We start from the raw sequence: 20,921 nt of genomic DNA on the forward strand, positions 1-20,921 counted from the left end.
TCTCTCTCTCTCTCTCTCTCTCTCTCTCTCTCTCTCTCTCCCCCAGACAGGGTTTCTCTGTGTAGCCCTGTCTGTCCTGGAACTCACTCTGTAGACCATGCTGGCCTTGAACTCAGAAATCCGCCTGCAAGTGCTGGGATTAAAGGTGTGTGCCACCACTGCCCAACTCTTACAATTTTTCTTGACCCAGCCCTAAAACCTCGCCACCATCATATAACCCAAGATCTCTCTGTCTCAGGCTTTTTTTTTTTTTTTGAACCTTCCCTTGTTTTGATTTTAAGATACATTAACTAGGCAAGTACCTTTAGCTACATGAGCTTGTGTGTGAGCATGTATCACTTCATATGTAACGTTAACATGTGTCATGCTAGACGCTGTATTTTTCCAGCAATTGCTTTGCATGTTATTGTAGGCTGAGTTTTCTTCTTGTATTAGTTTTCTCTCAGCCCATCAGCTTGAGTTTGTTCCCTTGATTTTTGAAAAAAAAAAAATCTCCTAATAGTCAAATAAATATGCTAAATATGCATAGCTATAATTAGCTGGGATTAGTTTTCCTTGGGGAAATGGTAATGAAGTCCCGAAATGACAAATAACAATGAAGAACTTGATGAAGCTTACAGTGAGTCTAAATGATAGTCATTACATCTGTAACTACGTTTTGATTGAAGTTCACTAGGGATCATGAGGGAGACTTTGTTCTCACTGACGAATACATTACATTTCAACACGCCTTATCTTCTATATATTAAGGAAGAACTTGGCCCATGGGGAATAGCAATAATTCTAACACCCGAGTAATGCATACCAGCTGCCAGGTGCTGGCCCACATGCCTGGAGAGATGGACTCTCCTGGCTATCTCCAGGAAGTAGCACTGTCATTATCTCCACTGCACAGATGACTAACAGTGAATGTCTGACTTTCCCTCACCAGCAGGGAAGGTGCCAGGATTCTAACACAGGGGGTCTGGCTACAAAGTCTGGCTATGTAGTTTTATGTCGTTTTAGCCACCGTGTAGGACCATTCTCAGTATCTATGAATCTATGATCACAGCACAGCAGAAACTAACATCAACACAAACCACCTGGAGTCGAGTTATGCAAGTAAAATGATAAGCTGGATCGTTTTCATACTGAATTGAATGACGCTCAGTAGATGTCAGGGGTGGGGGTGGGGGGTGCGTGTTTTTTTTTAAAAAGTCTGTCCATGTTACCTACTTTTCACAAGCATTGGCTAGTGTGGATAAAAATGTATAGGAAGGAAAGTCTGGGAACTTTACTGGGATTTTGATGCTCTGTATTTGTCTGTAATATCATAGAGAAATAAGAAATTACATGACTGGGGAGGCTCAGGGAAAAAAACCCTGCTTATAACAGAATTATAATAATAAACACATCAGACAGAGTCCTCTTTTCTCCACTGCCCTGTTGGCATTTAGCTTTCCTGGCACCCCCTACGCAGAGCACATTGTAAGCAGCAACTTCTGGTAACCAAGAACATCTCAAATGTTGGCCACTGGGGAAAGAGGAGGTCTGCTTCATCCTCCATGTGGGAGTCTCCACCTCCTATCCTCACCCTTTGACGTAGATGTCGCTCATATCCTCCCCGGTGATGCTCTTCTCATCCAAGATAACATCCTTGGTATTCCAGATGATCACACGCAGATAGTACCTGAAAAAACGCACATTTTGAATGTCTATGTCTTCTAGTCCTGGACCGAGGAGTCCCTGCCCCAGGAAGCAGGGGTTTAGGCTTACTCACTTCTTGGCTTTCCTGGGTGTGATGTTGAAAGGGGGGCCTGGTGGTCCTAAGCTCTTGGGGAAGACATCCACCCACATCTGAAGTTTTCCCTAAACCATATACAAACGAAAGAAGACTGGAATCACACATGGGAGAAACCACAGTTTTCCTTTTTCTTGGCGGCATTGAACACAGACCCCAAGGATTCCCACATGCTAGGAGAGCTCTCTACCATAGAGCTGAAAAATCAGTTCCTCTATGCTGGTTTATTACTTCACACGGATGGCCACAAATGAAGAGCTAGCCAGGGTCGAGATTGTCTACAATGTCATTAAAGCCACCCACTTCCCGCTTTCACCCAAGAGCTGCATTCATCCATTTAATCATGGTCTAAAATTGCCTCCAGTGAGGGCATTCCTATTACTAACCCCACTGCTAGTGCAAACTCTCTCTGTCTCTGTCTCTCTGCCTGTCTCTCTCCCCCCCTCCCATTTAAAGTCAGTTGCTTCCCCCTCATGCCCCTTTTTATTCATCGTCACATTGTGTACCCAGTACAGTCTCCATCCCACAGATTTCCCACTTACTTCAAGTGGTTACAAATAAAAATCAGAGAAACAGAATGACAATTAGCTTTGTAAAAGAAAAACTACACAGTTCTGTGAGGAGACACTAAAAGGATGACTGGTTTCCAACGGTGGGGATTCCCTGTGTAGGCGATGCCACCACCCCGGCAGGAGCTCCCATGAGAGGAAGAGCAGGGTCTGGACTGACACTTGTCTGCCATCTTGGGGAGGCCCTGCCCTGATCTTTGAATAGTACGGGCTCAGCCTGTCTTCTTCACAGGAATGTTCTTCCAGACATTATGAATGCCAGTAAAAGAAAAAGAAAAAAAAAAAAAAAGCCAAAACACTATCCTACCATTCAAATCAATTTATAGTCTCTTCTTTATTTTTGGATCTTGTATGAACTCTGCCTTCAGACAAACATAGACTGGTCTTTGAGAAGTTTGCCAAGGAAACCACTGGATTGGCTTCCTCGTGCATTGCGATCAAAATGAATTACCTGGAACCCTTGAAAGGGAATATATTTTACTATGATTCCCGACTCCTTTCCAACTAATCTCTAGGCTCAGGCCTCTACTATACATCAGGCACACCGCAGGACACTAAGCATCCAGGCGTCTCCTAAGATTAAGCCACAGACTGCAGGGGGAGAGGCAAAGGCAGGCTGGTACCTTCTCAGGGAGAAATCTTCCTTACTTTGTCAGTCCTTGAGACTCCATCTATGATTGATGGGTAGGAGGAAAGAGAGGAGGATGAATAGGGCTTCGAGTAGAAAAAAAGAAGGAATACGAACAAGAAGAAATTGAAATGCAGCACAGGATAAAAGCTGTGACAGAATTACCTACGAGCCATGCATGGCCACTTCTGAATAAGTTTGTCTATAGCCTTATAGCAAGTATTGATGATTTGCTTCCAGTAAATTAATATTTGTTAAAGTGTGAATGCCTACCTACTTATATCAGAGCCCCTCGAGGTATGTATTAAAAGCACACTCTTGGCCTTACCCCAGACCTCTGTGGACACAGCCTGGACATGGACCAAGCTTCTACATGGATTGATTTGCCACTTAATGTGTCTTGCTTTGCTTCTCTGGAAACTGGGCCCCATTTTCTCAGAGTTGACTTGACCCCGTCACCATGCACTTTGACCTATTGTTTGACCACTGTGTTCAAGCTTCCTTGGCTCTCTACACTCACAGGGCACCTCTGCCCCAAGCCAGGCCAAGCTCAGCTGCTCTCCTGGCTGCTCCATTGGCAGACAAACTGGGTCACAGTGGGACAACCAATCCCCCAGTATACATGACAGAGGCCAGTACTCAGGAACCCTCTCCACAAGACTCATAGAAAGGCAATAACAGCAAGGGAGATTAACTAGAGCCAGGACCGGAAACAAAGACATAGACAAAGACAAAGGGAGACCCTCACTTAAGTTTGCTTTGAATCTCAGGCCATCAGTATTTTCTAAGATTCCCTGAACACCTTTGTAATAGATTCCTTTTGGATGAAGTTAGAGTTTCTTTCCGCTTCTTGTGTATCTAAAAGTACCCAGAACTTGTTTCAAGAGGCAAATCCATCAGCGACTGTTGCTGTATTTGAGGAGTGGGTGTGGTCTTCCCTTTTACCTGGGAAATATTGGGCTGGAAGGTGCTGTGCAAAGTCCTTGTCTCCACGTGCTCAGGGACCAGCCCCTGAGTCCTGAGAATATGGAGGGCAAGACGCTCTTCGGGGGCTCCAAGGTGCTGGTGCAGGATTTTGTTGGCCTCTGGAATGCAAAATGACATTGACAGAGGAGGAACAGTTGGGAACAATGCAGCCAGATGGCTTCCAGCAACTAACTTGCAGCACGTCATCCCAGACTTTGTAAAAATGGGTAGGCATCACCAGTATGTACGGGGTCTGTATGGACTAGTGAAAGACTAAATAGATACCAACTGCTCCTGACTGTAGGCTCTTCCATACTGAGGCTCACACCTACCTTGTCGTCTGCCAGTAGCAGAGGCCGGAACATACTAGAATTGGATGAGTGTAGGCTGCATTTACTTTTGTAGCACAGGCTCACAACCATCTTCTTTCCTAGCCTCCCTTGCGACTAGTCAGATGTGGCCACATGACCGAGAAGATAACACTGATAGAATGACACATGTGTCACCTCTGGACTCGGTCCTCTGCATAAGATCCGATCTGAGCCTTTCTCTTCTGGGCGTGGAGGAAGATAAAACCCTAGAAGAGTGCACTGAAGAATAACAGGGCTGTAGGAGGAGAGCGTCCATTCCATGATGCACTGGCTTAGATGGACCATCGCCCTAAGCTTCTAAAGTGGAACAAGCCCCTGAGATTTGAAGGTTCGTCTCTTATAGCAGCAAGTACCACTGTAGCATTTAAAAAACATGACTCCCCCTGCCCCTGCCCCTGCCCCCGCCCCCGCCCCCACTTCTCGGACATCTCTCCCATGGAAAAAGTGCACTCTGCATCTTTTCCCTTTTAATCTTGAGACAGAGTGTAACTGGAGCAAAAGAGAAAGGAGGCTGTGCGGTTTGTTTGTTTGTTTGTTTTTGTTTTTGAGGGAAGCTCCTGCCTGGTTCTCTTGGGTCTCTCTGAGGGAAGTCACTCTTTCCCTGACAAGCCTGTGTAGGTACCCTGGCCATTGGCTCCAGTGACAGGAGGCAACAAGTTCCACCTACTGTGGCCAGTGCCCACCAGGGCTCTCAGATGACTGCAGCCTGGCGAGACATTGTAAGGAGGAGTGCTCAGCTGAGTCCTTCCAGAATTCCTGACCCCTCAAAATGGTTCACAAAACAAAACAGCTGTCCTGGTTGCTGAATTTGGAAGCAACTGAACAGTCACCATGACAAACACAGACTGCAGACTGGGGGGGGTTTATCTGATAACTTTGGGGTCACTTTTCACCACCAGACCGTTATGCCTTCATGCTTTTCCCATGTATTCTCCTTTGCTTTTGCAAGTTTATACGTGAACCGTAGCACAGACAGCTCATTAAGCATCTAGCCACCCCTGAGATTGATGATACCAACTTCCAAATGGAGAGAACCATGTTTCTTACAATGTCAAGAATCAAGTTCAAGATCAGGAACCGCTGTGATTCCCATATGTCTTTATTCAGACTCCCCACACATCTTGGAAGGCCAGACCTACCATGACTCTCTTTGGGAGCCCCACCCCTTCTCTCCTAGAGACCATATGAACGCCCTATAGTTCATATGCTTTGATGTATATTCCTACCGCTGTCTCAGTGTGGTTAACTGGGTATGTGTAGGATAGATGCATCAGGAATGAAGGGGCAGGGCCCCAGGATTGAACTTGAGCCAGATGGGAGCAAAGCAGGTTGTCTGCACTGCCTTCAGCATCCCTGTGGCTTCTCAGGCAAGGGCTCAGATGAGTCTCCCCTCCCCTCCCCTCCTCTTCTCTTCTCTTCTTTCTCTCTCTCATATTTTGTTTTGGTTTGTTTTGGAGCCTGACTTCAAACTCAGAGGTCTGCTTGTTACTGTCTCTTGAATGCTGGGCTGGGACTAAAGATGTGCAGCATCACAGCCAATTATGGTGGAGTCTCTTTGGGACAGAATTTCTTTCACTGTCATTGGAACACTTTTTAACTAATTGTGTAATAGAAAAAAAATGGCTAATTATTAGGTAAAATATAAGACAGATTTAAAAAAATGTGTCCACTGTGACACCCAATGGACAAAATTCTCTACCCTACTGAGGTTTTTGTTTTGGTAAGGACAGACATAGAATCTCACAGGAAGTCATCAAGGTGCTGCCTTAGCTCATGTTCCTCCCCCAAATGCAGCACAGAGCACAGAAATGGGTTATTATATTGTGCTTACAACCCCACAGCTTTGTGCTCACCAAACTCATCCAAATGGTAGTCTCGCCCTCCGTATCGGATTCTGCTTCCGTCTTCAGAAAGGACTGGCGGCGGGAAGCCTTTGAATCTCGAAACGTTTTGAAGCAACTGTGTCGGTCTCAGCTGATCTCGCCAGGTGTTTACTCCGGAACTGTGGATGACACCACAGGTGCACAAGGTTCCACACAAATGCACGTGTGTCTGGGCACCGCCATCTAACTGGGGAGGGACACCTGTGCCCACTTTGCCTCCCAGACATCTATCTCAGAGGCATAAACCATACATATTATGTTGGCTTCAGGCAACTCGTCATGCCTAGTGTGTGTGTGTGTGTGTGTGTGTGTGTGTGTGTTCAGTTCCCTCCTCAACAAAAATGAGGAATCTGGGCTTATCACAATCAAATACCAGAAGTGGCATGTTGTCTCACTGAAGGCTTAGAGAGCCACTGGTTAGCATCAGGGGACACTAGGCATCATAGAATCCTTGGGAGAGGTGGATAATTGATAGTCATGAATCAATCCCTATTCCTAAAGGCTAGAGAATCCCTGTCATAACACCCGCTAACCCCGGGTGCTCAAGTACAGGAGAGGGGACTGTCCAGGTGCCGCCACCATTTCAACAGACTATGGGATAATTGAGGCAGTGTGCTTGCCTTGGTTTGTCCCCAGATAATCCTGTCAAAAATGATGCTGGATGGACCAAAAGAGTCATGGCACACTGAGATAGACAGAGCCCTCCAGCCTCCCCAGGTCTGAGCCTCCATGCAGCAGACCACCTCCACTCATGGGGAAGCAACTTACACACAGTACTGCTCAGGGATTCCGCAGTGAGAGCCGAACCGGGAAAGGAAGCGGTTCTCCAGGTCAATGGTTGTCTCTCCCACCTTCTCATCTCGGGTGAAGGTGTCGTAGTCGTAGACAGAGATCTTCAGGTCTTTCTCTTGAGGCAAGTAGCAGCTCAGCTCATACATTCTAAGAAAAGGAACGCACATACAGAGCGATCAGGGGCCTTCTGCTCCAGAAACCAAGACTCAAAAAAAATAATTGCCAAGTGTTGGTGATGTTGGGAGAAGACAACTGATTAAGGACAGCTATGTAGGTGGGGAGACATTATAAACAATTGACACTAGTAATAAGATGATGAGGAAAGCACGCTTGCTCAGGAGAAAAGCACGGGTGAATTCCTGTATTCAAACCCTAGCTATAACACTTATTTAGCCCTTCTGTTCTCTTCTCTGTGAAATGATTATAACAATGCATATTACAGACAGGAGAGATGGCTCAGCAGTTAAGAGCACTTCTAGAGGTCCTGAATTCAATTCCCAGCAACCAGGTGGTAACTCACAACCATCTGTAATGGGATCTGATGCCCCCTTCTAGTGTGCATTAAAGCAAATCAAACAAATATATATGTGTATATATATATATACATATATATATATATATATATATATGTATATATATATATACACATATATAACAAATAAATTGTATATATATGTGTACACTCACATATATATAGCAAATAAATAAATCTTAGAAAAACCACATCACCTATTTTATTCTAACAGCCAATGAAAAAATGTTGAGAAACCATCCGGTAAGAGTGTGTTGATTAAAACTTTGTACCATAACAATAACACATCATATTGCTAATCTTAGTGTTAGCACCTGTCCATCACCTGGGGTACCTTTCTCCTCGCTCCAGGAAGATCAAACAGGCACCTTATTTGCAGCCATTTCTCTGTACCCCACTTCATTTCTTACTCTGCTCATCAGAGACCCCTGCCCCGGGAAACAACTTGACTCATCCCTCTGGAAGGACGCAGGGGCATGCACGAACTTGTATAGTGTGCCATGGAGGGGGCCTGCCAGACCTCTGGTCCCACCACAGACTTCATTCAGTCCTCACAACTTGTCTATGGAATCTACACTAAAACGTACATTCTTCAGAGATACAAAGAAATCATCCAGCAGCCGTTCTGTCGGCGGGTGAACTGTGTGGTCCGCGGGATGCTGAGGGGCACGCATCAACGGCAGACAGGCGGGGCTTAGCTCTGGTATTTGCATTGTTCCCCTATATCCCTCTCATTCCAGGGGCTTAGTTTATTTTGCTGTCAGAAAAAACGGTCTCCTCCCCTGGGCTTCCTCCTTTTCTTGTTACCCTCTGGTGTGAGGCCAGGCTTTTGTCCAGTGAGCCAGGGATGAGTGTTTAATGGCACTCTGGAAGAAAGCCACCCGGATGTCTCCTGCATCAATCTCAGAGACCTCCCTAGACGCAGCAGATACCCCGAGGCTTGGGGCAGGGAAAGGGGTACTTGTGTCATAGCTACACATAAGGCATCATAGCCAGTGTGGGCACCAGGTGTGCACACAGTACACAGGCATGCATGCAGCAAACGCATCCCTATACACAATTTTTTTTTTTTTTAATTAAAAAAAGAAAATAGCTGGGCTATTGTGACTCACACTCTAGCCATTGGGAGGCAGAGGCAGGTGAATCTCTGTGAGCTGAAGGCCAGTCAGGTCTACAGAGTGAGCACCAGGAGAGTCGGGCTCTGTAGAAAGACCCTGTCTCCAGACCCAGTAAGAACAACAAGAAGAAAACCAGCTGGGCGTGGTGGTGCGCTCTCCTATAAATGCTACACTCTAGAGGCAGAAGAGGGTTGCCACAAATTTGATGTCAGCCTGGTCTATGTAACTTTTAGAAGGACCAGGAATACATCGTGAGATCTGGTGACAAGGAAAAACAAGAAACAAAACAAACCGACTCCTGGTGTCTTGGGTGCTTTGGTTTAATTAAGGAATATTTTCCCTCCCCTGAGGCATCAATTATTATTTTTAAAAATCTTTTAGAGTTTATTATTATTGTGTGGATGATACGTAGATGAATATGGATACCGCAGCCCAGTGATGGAGGTCAGAGGACAGTATTCAGGAGTTGAATATGTTCTAGAGAAGCCACGATGAACAATGGCCAAGAACGCAGGAAATCCGGCTTCTTCCTCAAGCCCTGTCTCAGGGTCTCTCTGCTGAGAAGCAAAGCACTTCCCAAGACTGAGGTCCCGGCCTGGAGCCACTATGATGGACTGGCGGAAGTCTGTGATCCCCTAAGACAGCCACTGGCCTCGCTGAGCCTGACAGCATCACTTCCTCTGAGCGTAGCTCTGAGCAAGACTTTTCCTGCCACTTAATTAAGCTTGTGCTTGGCACCTCTGAAACAAGCCATTCAGACAGGGCCGCCTTTCTCCCTTCAAAGCTGGCTCTGCCTGCTTCCCGGTCTCGCTCACACGGAGCCCTCCTTCCTGCTCTGCGTGCCTTTTCCTGTCTAGACCTTGGGGCTGGATCAGCGGAAGAAAGGGAAAATGATCACATTGCCTTGCCAGAGGATTATTTCCCTCCCTGAGCCCGGCACTGGGCCTAGGGCTGCGCAGCACAGAGGGTGTTCGTGTTCAGGTGTCTGAGTATATGCATGTATGTGCATGTACACAAACATGCTAGGGGCCAACTGGGTGGCCCTTTCTTTGTACATGCGTGTTCCTGTCTATAGGGATGACTTGTTTGAACCTAAAACTGAATGACCAAGGTGTGTGTGTGTGTGTATGTGTGTGTGTGTGTGTGTGTGTGTACAAGCATGCATGAGAGAGACAGACACATAGGCAGAGAAAGACATAATAAGCATAAGGCATAAAATAATGAGTGTGTCAGGGGCAGGGCAAAACAGGAACAGAGCTCTCCCACTTAGCAAAATTTTGAGAGAATAATACCATTTTCCCTTTTGTGCTCATGTGTGTATGTATGTGCACATATACATATGTGCACATTAGTGCATGTAGAGGCAGAATGTCTTTCTTTGTTATTTACTACCTTTTTAAAAAAAAGTTAATAACAAATATATTTAATTCTTGATTTTGCGATGGGGCAGAGGACAGGTGTGTGCGACAGCTTGTGGGTTAAGGCCAGAGGACAATTTTGGGGAATCAGCTCTTGCCTCCCACCCTTTTGAGGCAGGATCTCTCCTGTTTATGTCCTGTACTGCATACTCCAGGCTAGCTGGCCAGAAAGGTTCTAGATGGTTCTTCTGACTCCGCCTCCCGTCTGGCTATAGGAGTGCTGGGATTATAGATGTGCACCGCTGCATCTAGAATTTGGATTGTAGGAACGAAGTGGCCACGTCTTGTACCCACTGAGCCATATCCTCTGCCCTCTCCCTTATCTTACAGCTAGAAGGGTTGGGGATCCAAACTCAGGTCCTCCTGCTTGTCCACACTTTGCCCACAGAATCCTCCCCCCGCCACAGCCTTTCCTCAAGTGTTTTTCCACAAAGAACGTTTTTCCTACAGACGGCTGTTTTGCCATGACGATGCAGTACTGCCTTGGGCTTGGGAAAGCCTCAGAATCACGTCATGGATGTATACCTCCTCTGTCTCAATTGCTTGTGTGACGGCTTGTTGACAGAGATGTGAGGCCCCGTGTGATGTGGGAGCTGTGATGCTTGGCTAGTGAGTCTAACACAGAAGAGACTCAGACAGAGCATAGAGCAGAGTGTGGTGCTGAAGCCACACAGACACTGGTGTTGTATGGCTTGGGATCACGGCCACAGCCTTCGATCAGAAAGGTGTTAGGTACACGCTCTCTTGGGGCCACGGTTTCTGTTCCTGTCAGAGTTCTGTGAGATTTCTGACACGTCTTCTACAAAACAGCTCAGGAGAGAGAGAGAGGACCTGCTCACTCTGACTGCTCAGCAAATGTTGCTACTAAATATGGAAGGTGCTCTCAGCTAAATAATGCTGGCTTTACCTAGTGATCATGTTGGTAACTGGAAACAGCTATGATAAGACTTGTATAACATGACTCACGCATGGGTAAAGGCTACTGTGGTCAAGCCAGACGACTTGAGATGGATTCCTGGGGCCCACACGGTAGGAGGAGAGAGCCAGGTTGTCTCTGACCACCACATGCACAGAGGTGTTCACTGCCACACACACACACACAGACACACACACACAGACACAGACACACACACACACACACACACACACACACACACGTTCACAAATGATATGAATAAAAATATGTTAACAGTACACATAGTCTTGACCAGAAACAAGTCAAGGCTGTGACCACGAAGAAAACAATGCTTTGACAAGGTTCTTGGGGGACATTAAAGACCAATAAAACAGAATATTTGTTTCGTCGCTTGGCATCTTCTCTCAGTGAAGCATTCACTGCATCAAAAGGAGAGAACTGTAACAATCCAGTAAACCCTACTTCCAGTCAGGCCATCCCTATCTCGCCTCCATCCCACCGTATCCACTTTATCCCCTGGCCGTGAAAACAGGATTTTATAGCAGCTGAGCCCCTCTACAAGCTCAATGCCTCTTGGGGCCTTCCTTCCACCCCCAAGGGCTTGGAACAGATCTTAACCCAGCGAAACTCATCTTGTGACTTTTTTTCCTCCTGGGACCTTCCAGTCCTTCTACCGATTCCTCTGACAAAGGTATCTGTACATATTCCTGGCGTTAGGACCTCAAACAGAGCAGGGCACGTTTCATGAGAAAGGAATATTTTGAACTGTATGTTACCTGCCAAACACTGGGTTGAGCGTGTTGGGAATGTAGTGGTCTCGGTCTTCAATTACTTTCTTGCCCAAGGTTATTTTTATGTAAGGATCACACTGTAGAGACAAGACAGGTAAGATGTTATATCATCCTGGGTGCAAACTGAAGTCAATTTCAGGGATAGACTTGGCTTGCTTCTATACTCCCAAGTGATGACAAAGGTGGCCTCTGGGGCACCTGAGGACCTCAGATGAGCCCAGTGCAAGGTTCTCCTTTGGGTGGCAGTGGGCCAGCGTGCCCTCAAAGCATCTGTGTGGGTGAAAAGGCGGGATGGGGTGGAGGTGGGGATGATCTAACTCTGCACATGCTGGTCCTGTGACTGGAGCAAATCTTGTCCTGGGTCACATCAGTAACAGGAGAAGGATGAACTAGAGAGCCCTAAGCACCCCCCCCCCAACCCCAGCCAAAGCTCTTGGGTAAATCCCCATGGGGACAATCCTTCTGCTCACACTGTTTTGATAGAGTATCTTTCTCCTTGTGAGATAACAGACGCCCAGAAAGAAAGAAGGTGACAATTACCATGGCTGATGACTATAATTATCCTGCTATGGGAGAAGGCCCCACACCCAAACTCTTACCAGGCCATTGTTGTCCTGGGGCTGGAGCTGTAAGCCTTGAACAATGTAAATCCTAACCGTGCATTCCTGTGGGACACTGTCAGGCAGTTCCCGAAACTGCCTGGGAGGGGCTGGCACACTGGGGTCATCCGGCAAGGGGTAGATTCGGAAGGAGCCCTGAGAGAAAGAGAGTGATGTGTATTGATGACTTCAAGGACCCTGGCCAATGGGTGCACGCTTGGGAAATGTGCTCCCATCTTGTGCACTCTCTATTTCACACAGTTGGGTGATGTCGAGCGTCTTTGACATAATATGTACTGGCTCTTGTGGGATTCCAGTAGTGGATACTCCAGCATTCTACAGCCATCATTTCAGAAGAGGGCATAATAGGAAAGGGGGGGGGCAATAACCTGGGCAGGAAGTGGAGGTGGTTCGTCAGAGTTGGGGGGACATGGTGGCAAAACAAGGCAAAGAGTTGAGATTATTTTGGAGACAGGAATAAGTCCTGAGGTGATTTCACTGCTGGGTCTCCCTCCTGCCTGGGCCGCACTCCCAGGAAAATTGATGCTCTGCTTCAGGTCTCAGCTACAAAGACTGCATACTTTGTTTTGGAACCAGCTTAAGTACAGGGAAAGGTATCGAAGTTAGGATGTTTGGGCCTTTCTTCTGGCCAGCTGCATTCAGGAACATGTCATGAAGCAAGCACCCATTGAATACTGGGTGTGGAGCACCCAAAAATCAAGAAACAAGAGTGTGGCACAAGATGCTAGATTAGCTTGGCTCTATACCCTATTGTGGGCTTAGTAGGAGGCTGGGGTGGGGAGGATTTGAGACCCTGTGTTGGGTGTAATCCCCTGATCCATTAGCCATGTCTGCTATTGGCAAAGGATTAGGAAGAGGCGGCGTCAGATGCCCTGGCCTTGCCAAGGGTGCTTGGGAGGAGAAGCAGCAATCAAACCTGACAGGAGGTGAACCCAGACCTGTGGGAGCCCAGAGCATGGCTGAGTCATGCTGCCCAAAGCAACCAGGGGACTCTTGACAAACACTGACATTTGAGCTGTCTTAGGGCCTGAGCAGGGCTTTGTCAGACTACAGACAGGAAAGGAAGGGCACCCAGTGAAGGAAGAGCAGCCTGGCCCAAGGCTCCACACATCCACAGGGAGGACTTGCAAGGTGTGTCTGGGACCTGGGAGTGGTTCTTCCGTATGCAGGAGGGACCCAGAGCTTGCGAAAGGCCAGCTCGGCTTTGGAAGGAGCTGAGGCCCGAGCTGTGAAATACAAGAGGTGTGTTTAAGCCATTCGGATGGAGGATTGAATTTGGTTACGGTGAAGAAAGACTGCTTGGGAGGAGCAGAAAGGTGGCTAAGAGCTCCATCTGGGAATCTGCCACAGTGATCTTTAAAACCCCAGGAGGGCAGAAGAGAGGAGAAATGAGGTCTTGGGAAGATTTGACCTGGGAGGATTCAAGTCTGGCCAGCTGTTTTTCATCCGAAATCAATAAAAAGAAAATGGATTTTTCAAAGGACACACCCACCCACACCCACACCCACACCCACACCCACACCCACACCCACACACCACACACACACACACACACACACTTTACTCACTTTAAACTCTCCTACCACAGATGGATCTTCATTCTCATCGGACTTGCCTCTGTACAACTTGAAGGTATCCGAGAAATCTGTCAGGCCTTCAAAGTCGGCTACATCCTCCAGTTCACAGTCATAGATCTGAAAAACATCAGCGGACTCTCAGTTTCTCATTAAGACAGAGGTGGAGTCTCCAGCCAACAGGGCTGAGTACCAAAAGGATTGGACAGAACTCCTGGGACCCTCAAGGGTGCAGCATAGAACAGTCACATGGAAAAACGTCACACTTCTTTTAGGGGGGTTAAATATCCTAGGATCCAGAAATGGTGTTTCTAGAAATTTACCAAAAAGAAACAAGAGCATGTCCGTGTGGTTCAAGAAGGTCCAGTGTTGGGAAGATGAGTCAACAAACTGTGGTGAGGAGAGAGAAGAGAAGGGGAAGGGGGAGGAGGGATAGGGTATGACCACAACCTGCCTCCAACGTAGTCTGATCCAATATGATTCAGCAAGGGTAAGCAAACTTGTGGTACCCACAACAACATGACCGAGTCTCGAAAGCAGACTCCTTTGGGACCAAAGGAGCCAAATGCACAATGAATATTGTATGAGCCCAGTTATCTGGAACACAGGAGCAGGCGAAGCCAGCCCATCATGGTAACTATCAGATCAACTGTGCACCAGAGGGGTGCAGCTCATGGAGAGTTGGCTTGACAGGAGCACAGAGGAGCTTCCTGTGTGTGAAAATGGTCTTCCCCTTGCTGTGGGTGCGGCTTTACACAGATGTACAGAACACCAAAGCCTTGTGGGAGGATCAGCTTATGGCGTATAAATTAGACCTTGGTTTTAAAAGAATAGTTGGACAAGAGAGAAAAATGGAAGGGAGAAGAGGAAGAAGTAATGGAAGCCTGTCCCCTCACCTCAGTCTCATTATTTTTCCATGTGATCTCTAACATGCTGGCTTTCCTTACACTACACAAATACGTTATGCCATCAACAAGCAAGGGTATTGGTCTTTCTTTGATAGAGGAATTATTTTAATAACTAGATGTTTCTCATTAACTTCATTTTTCTCCTCTCCCTTGCTCTGACTACTGTGGATTTGCAACTGACAGAGTTAGCAACTGAACGAAGAACTGGAAAACTCAGAACATGATGAGAATAGTGCAGATAGCCATCCCTGGCCGGCTCCTCCACTTCCTCCTGCACACATGTGCCCCACGGCTGTGATGTGACGAGGCATATGTGTAACAGAATCAACTCTGAATTTAGCAAAACTGATCACTGTTTGGAAGACAAACCAAGCGTGTTGACATCTTTTTTGCTGTTGTTATTCTGCAAAGGGCACAGTGACTTCTGGGTCCCTCTGAGCCAAACAACGCTGGATAATTGTTGGCCTAATTAGTATGGTATTAACCCACTCCTAGCCTTCTGCCAGATGCCCCCGAGCCCCAAAGTGGCAGTCACGCAACCATAACTCAGCAACTTTCCTCAATCCCTAGTACTTGGCAAAGCCAAGCCTGTTGCGAGAGGGCTCTCTAGGAGAGCAGAGGCACGCCTGGCCCCTCTCCATCAGCACCCGCCACGAGGCCTTGTAAACCTAGGGCCTAAGGCAAGCTGGAACAGGCTTTTCCCCACCCATAAGAACATAAGTCCAAGTACCTTGAGTTTGGAATAGCCTTTCTGAAGATACTGTCCACATTTTTCGTGCTCTCCAGAGGAAGCATAAAATTTACTCCACCAGTCAACGATTTCTTCCTCCTAGAGCCACGTGCAAATGAAAAAGAAATGTTACTGACAGTCTATATTTCTGATATATTTTTTTAACAAAAAAGTCACTATGGGACAGATGAGAGAGAGAAGGCTACTGAAAGCTCTGAGAGTGTCTGCCTCTGTTTACATGCACGGTGGGTAGCGGTCACAATTCTGCACAGAAGCAGGAGATGTCAACCAATGACATGGGTGTGGTGTGTGTGTGTGTGCATGTAGATGCCTGTGTGTAGAGGAGTACACGTATGGAGGCGTACATGCGGAGGCCAAAGAACAACTTCAGGTGACACCCCATGAATTCTGTTCACCTCTGTGAAACAGGGTCTCTTATCGCCCAGGGCTCACTATTTGTGTTAGACTTGTTGGCCCACAAATGTAGTCATGCTTCTGTCTCCACTTCCCCAGTGCCTGAATACAAGCATGTACCATGACACTCAGCATTTTCACATGAAGTCTGGAGATAGAACTCAAGTCCCTGAAATTGTGAGCAAGCACTTCACCCACTGAACTATCTTCCCAGCCCCTGATGAAGTGGTTTGCTTCAATGTCCACATCTATATTAGATATTTTCCTTAGACCTGATACATACGATCTATTAATTCGTCTCTTTTTGTTTCTTTACTGTTAATGCTTGCATCCATAAATCAATTAGAATGGGATTTCTAACATATGCTTTCTTTGATCTCATTTCCTTAGCTCTTTTTAGCAACAGTACAACTCTCTCTAAGAGTTAGGTGAACTGGTTCTAGTTCTAGCCCTTATGTTATAAGCCACACTGCCTTGGGCAAGTTGTTCTGCAACTCTGATCCTCAGTTTCTTCATCCAATGACAACTGCCTCCATCTGCCTCATAGAGTTGATTTGGAAAAGAGACAGGATCACTTAGAGAAAGCACTCTGGGAACCTTGAAAGTAGGAAACAAAGACAGGGGGGCTTGTGGTTCATGTGCGCTAGCTGCTCTCACCCCATCCCTCAGATTCTGATTCAGTCAATGTGGGCTGAAAACTGGGTATTCGTTATGTTCACATAAATCCCCGGGGTGACTTCAGTTATAGCCAGAGCCATGAACCTCTTGTTTTGATGAGTGGCAGAAGAGATAATAAATGAGGTGCTCATAGACCAGTGCCTGCATAGATCCTCACGTTTTCTCCTTTTCTATTTCTCTTCTTTCCTTTTTCCCTTTCCCTCTTTTTTGCTTGCTTGCTTGCTTGCTTGCTTGCTTGCTTGCTTGCTTGCTTCCTTCCTTCCTTCCTTCCTTCCTTCCTTCCTTCCTTCCTTCTTTCCTCCCTTTCTGCAAAGGATCTTGATATATAATTCAAGCTGGCCTCAAATAAACCATCCTCCTGCCTCAGTCTCCAAAGGGCTATGATTACAGGTGAGAGGTACCACGCCCAACCTCCACCCTGATTTATAACAAGGGCATATCTGGATGAGACTCACTTACTGCTCTTTTTTTTTTGTTGTTTTTGTTTGTTTGTTTGTTTGTTTCTGTTGTTGTTGGTTTTCAAGACAAGGGTTCCTCTGTGTAACCCTGGCTATCCTCAAACTCACTCTGTAGACCAGGCTGGCCTCGAATTCAGAAATCCTCCTGCCTCTGCCTCTCAAGTGCTGGGATTAAAGGCATGCGCCACCACTGCCCAGCTTGCTTTTTCTAATCTGCCTTAGAAAATGGTGCTCTCAAAAATAAGCATCACCTCTTGTAACCCTCCTCCTGTTCTGTAGGATGGAGAGCAACAAGGAGTAAGAAAGGCTGTTTCAGGCTGGAGAGATGGCTCAGGCATTGAGACAATGTCAACTCCCAGCACCCAACAACCACTTGAACTCCAATTCCATGGAATCTGATGCCCTCTTCTGGACACCACAAGTATCTGCACATATGTGTGCATACTCTCACATATACACATCCATACAAATGAACTCATTAAAAACAAAAAAAAGGTTGTTTCTCATTTGTACATGGGGGCAAATATTTGTAGGTTTAAATGCTCATATACATGTGTATCTTTGTATATGTCTTTAAATTTATATTCATCCACACGACTATGTGCACGCACACATAGTTATAATGAATTAAATGTCCTTTGTAGATCATCAATACATTCCTGGAGTTAGGAAAAAGTTACATTCCAATTATGGGCAGAAAATACATATATTGAAAACTGAACCAAGAACCTTGCACACGCAGAGACGAGCTCTCTATTCCTGAGTAGCATCCTTCACCCCATGAATCTTAGATGTATAAACATAATATGCGATCGTTACCTTTTCCGACAGCTGGGCATATGAGGTCAGTAGCAGAAGACATCATATATATGAGTCACGTGGATGTTTGGTTTAAGATCCCATGAACATTAGGTTTAGAGAGAAAGAGAGTAAGAAACATTATTTTCCTGCGTAGTTACTATCAACATTAAACAGATTGCCTAATTATTCTAGTTAAGATCATCTTATCATTGGGCATATCTTTGATTTCTTCTCTGAAAACACACGGAAAAGTACTTGAATGGCTTGCGCTTTTAGTGGGGTTAGACTAGACTATGATCAGCTAACGCAGTGGGGGCTCAGGAGGGGTGAGTGAAAGCCACTCATCTTCCTACCCCCCCCCGACCTCTCATTCCATGTAGATCCAAAATCATATCCTCAATCCGACCTCGTTCTCACCCCTTCAAGAACTCCCCTGTCCCAGGGTGTGCACGGCTGCAGGGCATCATGTTAGTGCGTTTTCTGTGTTCTCCCATGCCTATGTAAGAATGCCACTTAAATACCGGTAGAAGACTCTTCTAACACAAAGATGTCAGGTTTCTCACCTGCCAAATCCTTCTGCTTGAATGTCTGCATGAAGGATCTGCCCCTCCTGGTACCAGGGACTATCCAGGAGTTTGCTGGAGTTTGAGTTTTCTCCTGGGACACTGATAAGCTAGCCCCCCCCCCCCGGGCTAGTTAGAGAACAGCTAGTTAGAAATCCTGATCTCTCCCTACAGCATGTTTGTGGCTGCTGTGTGGAGTGCCTACCTGCTTCTTCAGGTCCTCAGTATTTCTATCTAGACTGACCCTTGTTGCCACAGCAGTGCCAGGGGAGGTAGAGAGAAAGAGACGTATCAATTTGGTTTGTTAGCTCCATTCCCAAGCAAGATTAGGGTTAAGTGATTACAGTTCAAGTTCGATTTTGGAGAGAGGAATTTAAAAAAAACAAACAAACAAACTTTGGATAGTCTCAATAGTTTTGAATTCAGATATTTAGTCTGTTTCTTCACGCTTACTTTCAGTTACGATGAACTGATGTAGGGAAAAGAACAGGCCATGTTTAAAGAGCATCCAAGACAAGTTGCTGACTTTAAATTTCAGGGTTAGCCCAGAAAGATCCCTCCATGCCTGATCGCTCATCATCCCGTGTGGAAAAGGAAGGACATACTTTCCTTTTTCTCCAGTCTAATAAATGAACTTGAAAATTCAACTCAAAGTACTACATGGCCCCGGGCCAGTCTTCCCTTTGGCTTAAAATGACATTATTCATCTAAATATCACCTTTCACTCCAAAATCTACTAGTAGAACCCGGAAGAATTCAAGTGCTTAGACCAAGCTGCCCCAGTCCCATGCGGCCTCATGCATCGTATCATATACATACATGCACTGTCCTTGGAGAAGCCATTTTGCTGAGTGCTGTTGACATACTGCTTAAGCACTGGAATTGGAAGGCAACTGTTGAGACGGCCATGAAGAAGGACTGTGTTGTCTGCCTGGCATTTGAAACAATCTGCTCCACACCCTCATCTCCTGCTCTTCTTTGGGTAGTGCTAAGCTCATCTGTCACGAGTTCCCACAGACACCACAGAGAGTGATGCCCTCGTGGAAAGACTCGGCCTCCAGCCCTCAGCAACAGCAGTTAGTATGGACCCATTCAGTTTATCCAGGTAAAAAGTCTAAAATCAAGTTAGCGGTCGCATGTGTCCATTACATGTACACATGCTACATGTAATAAAGGACGTTAGTAAGCTTGTCATTGGCTCTCCTGAAGTTCCACGTTGCTCACTGGACTTTATAGAAATATGCAATGTCTACTTTGACAAAGGGACTTGAGAGTTTAGAGGAGATCCCACCTTTTCTTGTTGACACAGTGTCCCTCAACTAAGGTATGAGGGGAGCAAGCTGATTATCGTCATTTATAGTGTAGTGGGAATGACTTGACACTATCAACTCTAGACCTGCTGTTTCTCCCAGTTAAAAGCGGATACACATGGACCTTTCATAGTGTGTTGCTAGAGTAGCCTTGCTCCAGCACTATCAAGAAAGGAGTAGCACTGACATTATTTTCCTTGTTCCCAGTAGTACTGAGTACACAGAAGACACTCAGGAAGGACTGGTTGGCATGTTATCGAGTAGGATCTTACACTGCCTTTCCCCAGAGTAGTTGTGAAAATCACCATAAAAAAAAAAAAACAAAAAACACTTAAGTCTATTATACATAACTTCTCCTTAGGCAACTACTGTCTTATTGAAACTAATTGGGGTTATTGTCAATAAGTGAACATAGTCGTGTTGACCTATGGGCTGGGGAATTTGATATTGTCATCTGTGACCGTGTAGAATTGCCACACAGTAGACTCAAAGACACAGCAACTCAGAGCTGACTGTGGAGCCCACATTTAATATGGTCCAATTGTTAGTGAGTTTAATGCAGTGGGAAAGAAGTGGGTTTTTTAAAAAAAGATACCATTTATGGACATAACACATTAAAGTGCAATCATGTGCATGTTCCAGCCAGTTTGCATATTAAAACACACTGTGAACGTTTACTGTAAATGCCAAGAGAAACAGTGAGCTATTTGGTGTTTTCTTTTTTCTGGGTTCAAACTTTCTTGTTCCTTTCTAAGGAAGTGGTTGGATGGTTTTCAGACTGGGTCCTGAGTTAGGATTCCCACAAACTTCTTCCACAGTGAATATAAAACCCAGGGTGTTCCTTATACTGACAAACAGGGTCATTTCAAATCATGGCAATCCCGCCTCACATAGGCAAAATTTTGACATGCATGTTCTGATTGATGCAATGTTTCGATTTTCTCGAGAAAATTCTAACACGATATCATTTGGACCTCCCCCTGATTGGTTCTCGGTAGCTTTTTAAATTGTAGGTTATGACCTCATTTGGGACTGGGTACCTGAATGTGTAGCACAGTGTGTGTGTGTGTGTGTGTGTGTGTGTGTGTGTGTGTGTGTGTG

General features: G+C 46.0%; 1 protein-coding gene across 4 annotated transcripts in view; it reads right to left on the reverse strand.

The window, feature by feature from the left end:
* Positions 1–20,921, reverse strand: part of Myof (myoferlin) — a 147,459-nt gene that overhangs the window by 10,592 nt on the left and 115,946 nt on the right. For 2 of the 4 annotated variants that reach the window (XM_029535054.1, XM_029535051.1), the window contains 11 exons: positions 19,330–19,386; positions 17,966–17,977; positions 15,597–15,695; positions 13,953–14,078; positions 12,364–12,519; positions 11,750–11,841; positions 6,966–7,136; positions 6,168–6,316; positions 3,923–4,062; positions 1,760–1,848; positions 1,574–1,669 (listed from right to left, as the gene is read on the reverse strand). In XM_029535054.1, the coding sequence (XP_029390914.1) occupies positions 1,574–1,669; positions 1,760–1,848; positions 3,923–4,062; positions 6,168–6,316; positions 6,966–7,136; positions 11,750–11,841; positions 12,364–12,519; positions 13,953–14,078; positions 15,597–15,695; positions 17,966–17,977; positions 19,330–19,386 (1,187 nt within the window). The remainder of the gene's footprint in view (positions 1–1,573; positions 1,670–1,759; positions 1,849–3,922; positions 4,063–6,167; positions 6,317–6,965; positions 7,137–11,749; positions 11,842–12,363; positions 12,520–13,952; positions 14,079–15,596; positions 15,696–17,965; positions 17,978–19,329; positions 19,387–20,921) is intronic. The other 2 variants (XM_021211174.1, XM_021211167.1) reach the window with 1 other exon arrangement.

Source organism: Mus pahari, chromosome 1, assembly GCF_900095145.1.
Source record: "Mus pahari chromosome 1, PAHARI_EIJ_v1.1, whole genome shotgun sequence".
NCBI classification, from domain to species: domain Eukaryota; kingdom Metazoa; phylum Chordata; class Mammalia; order Rodentia; family Muridae; genus Mus; species Mus pahari.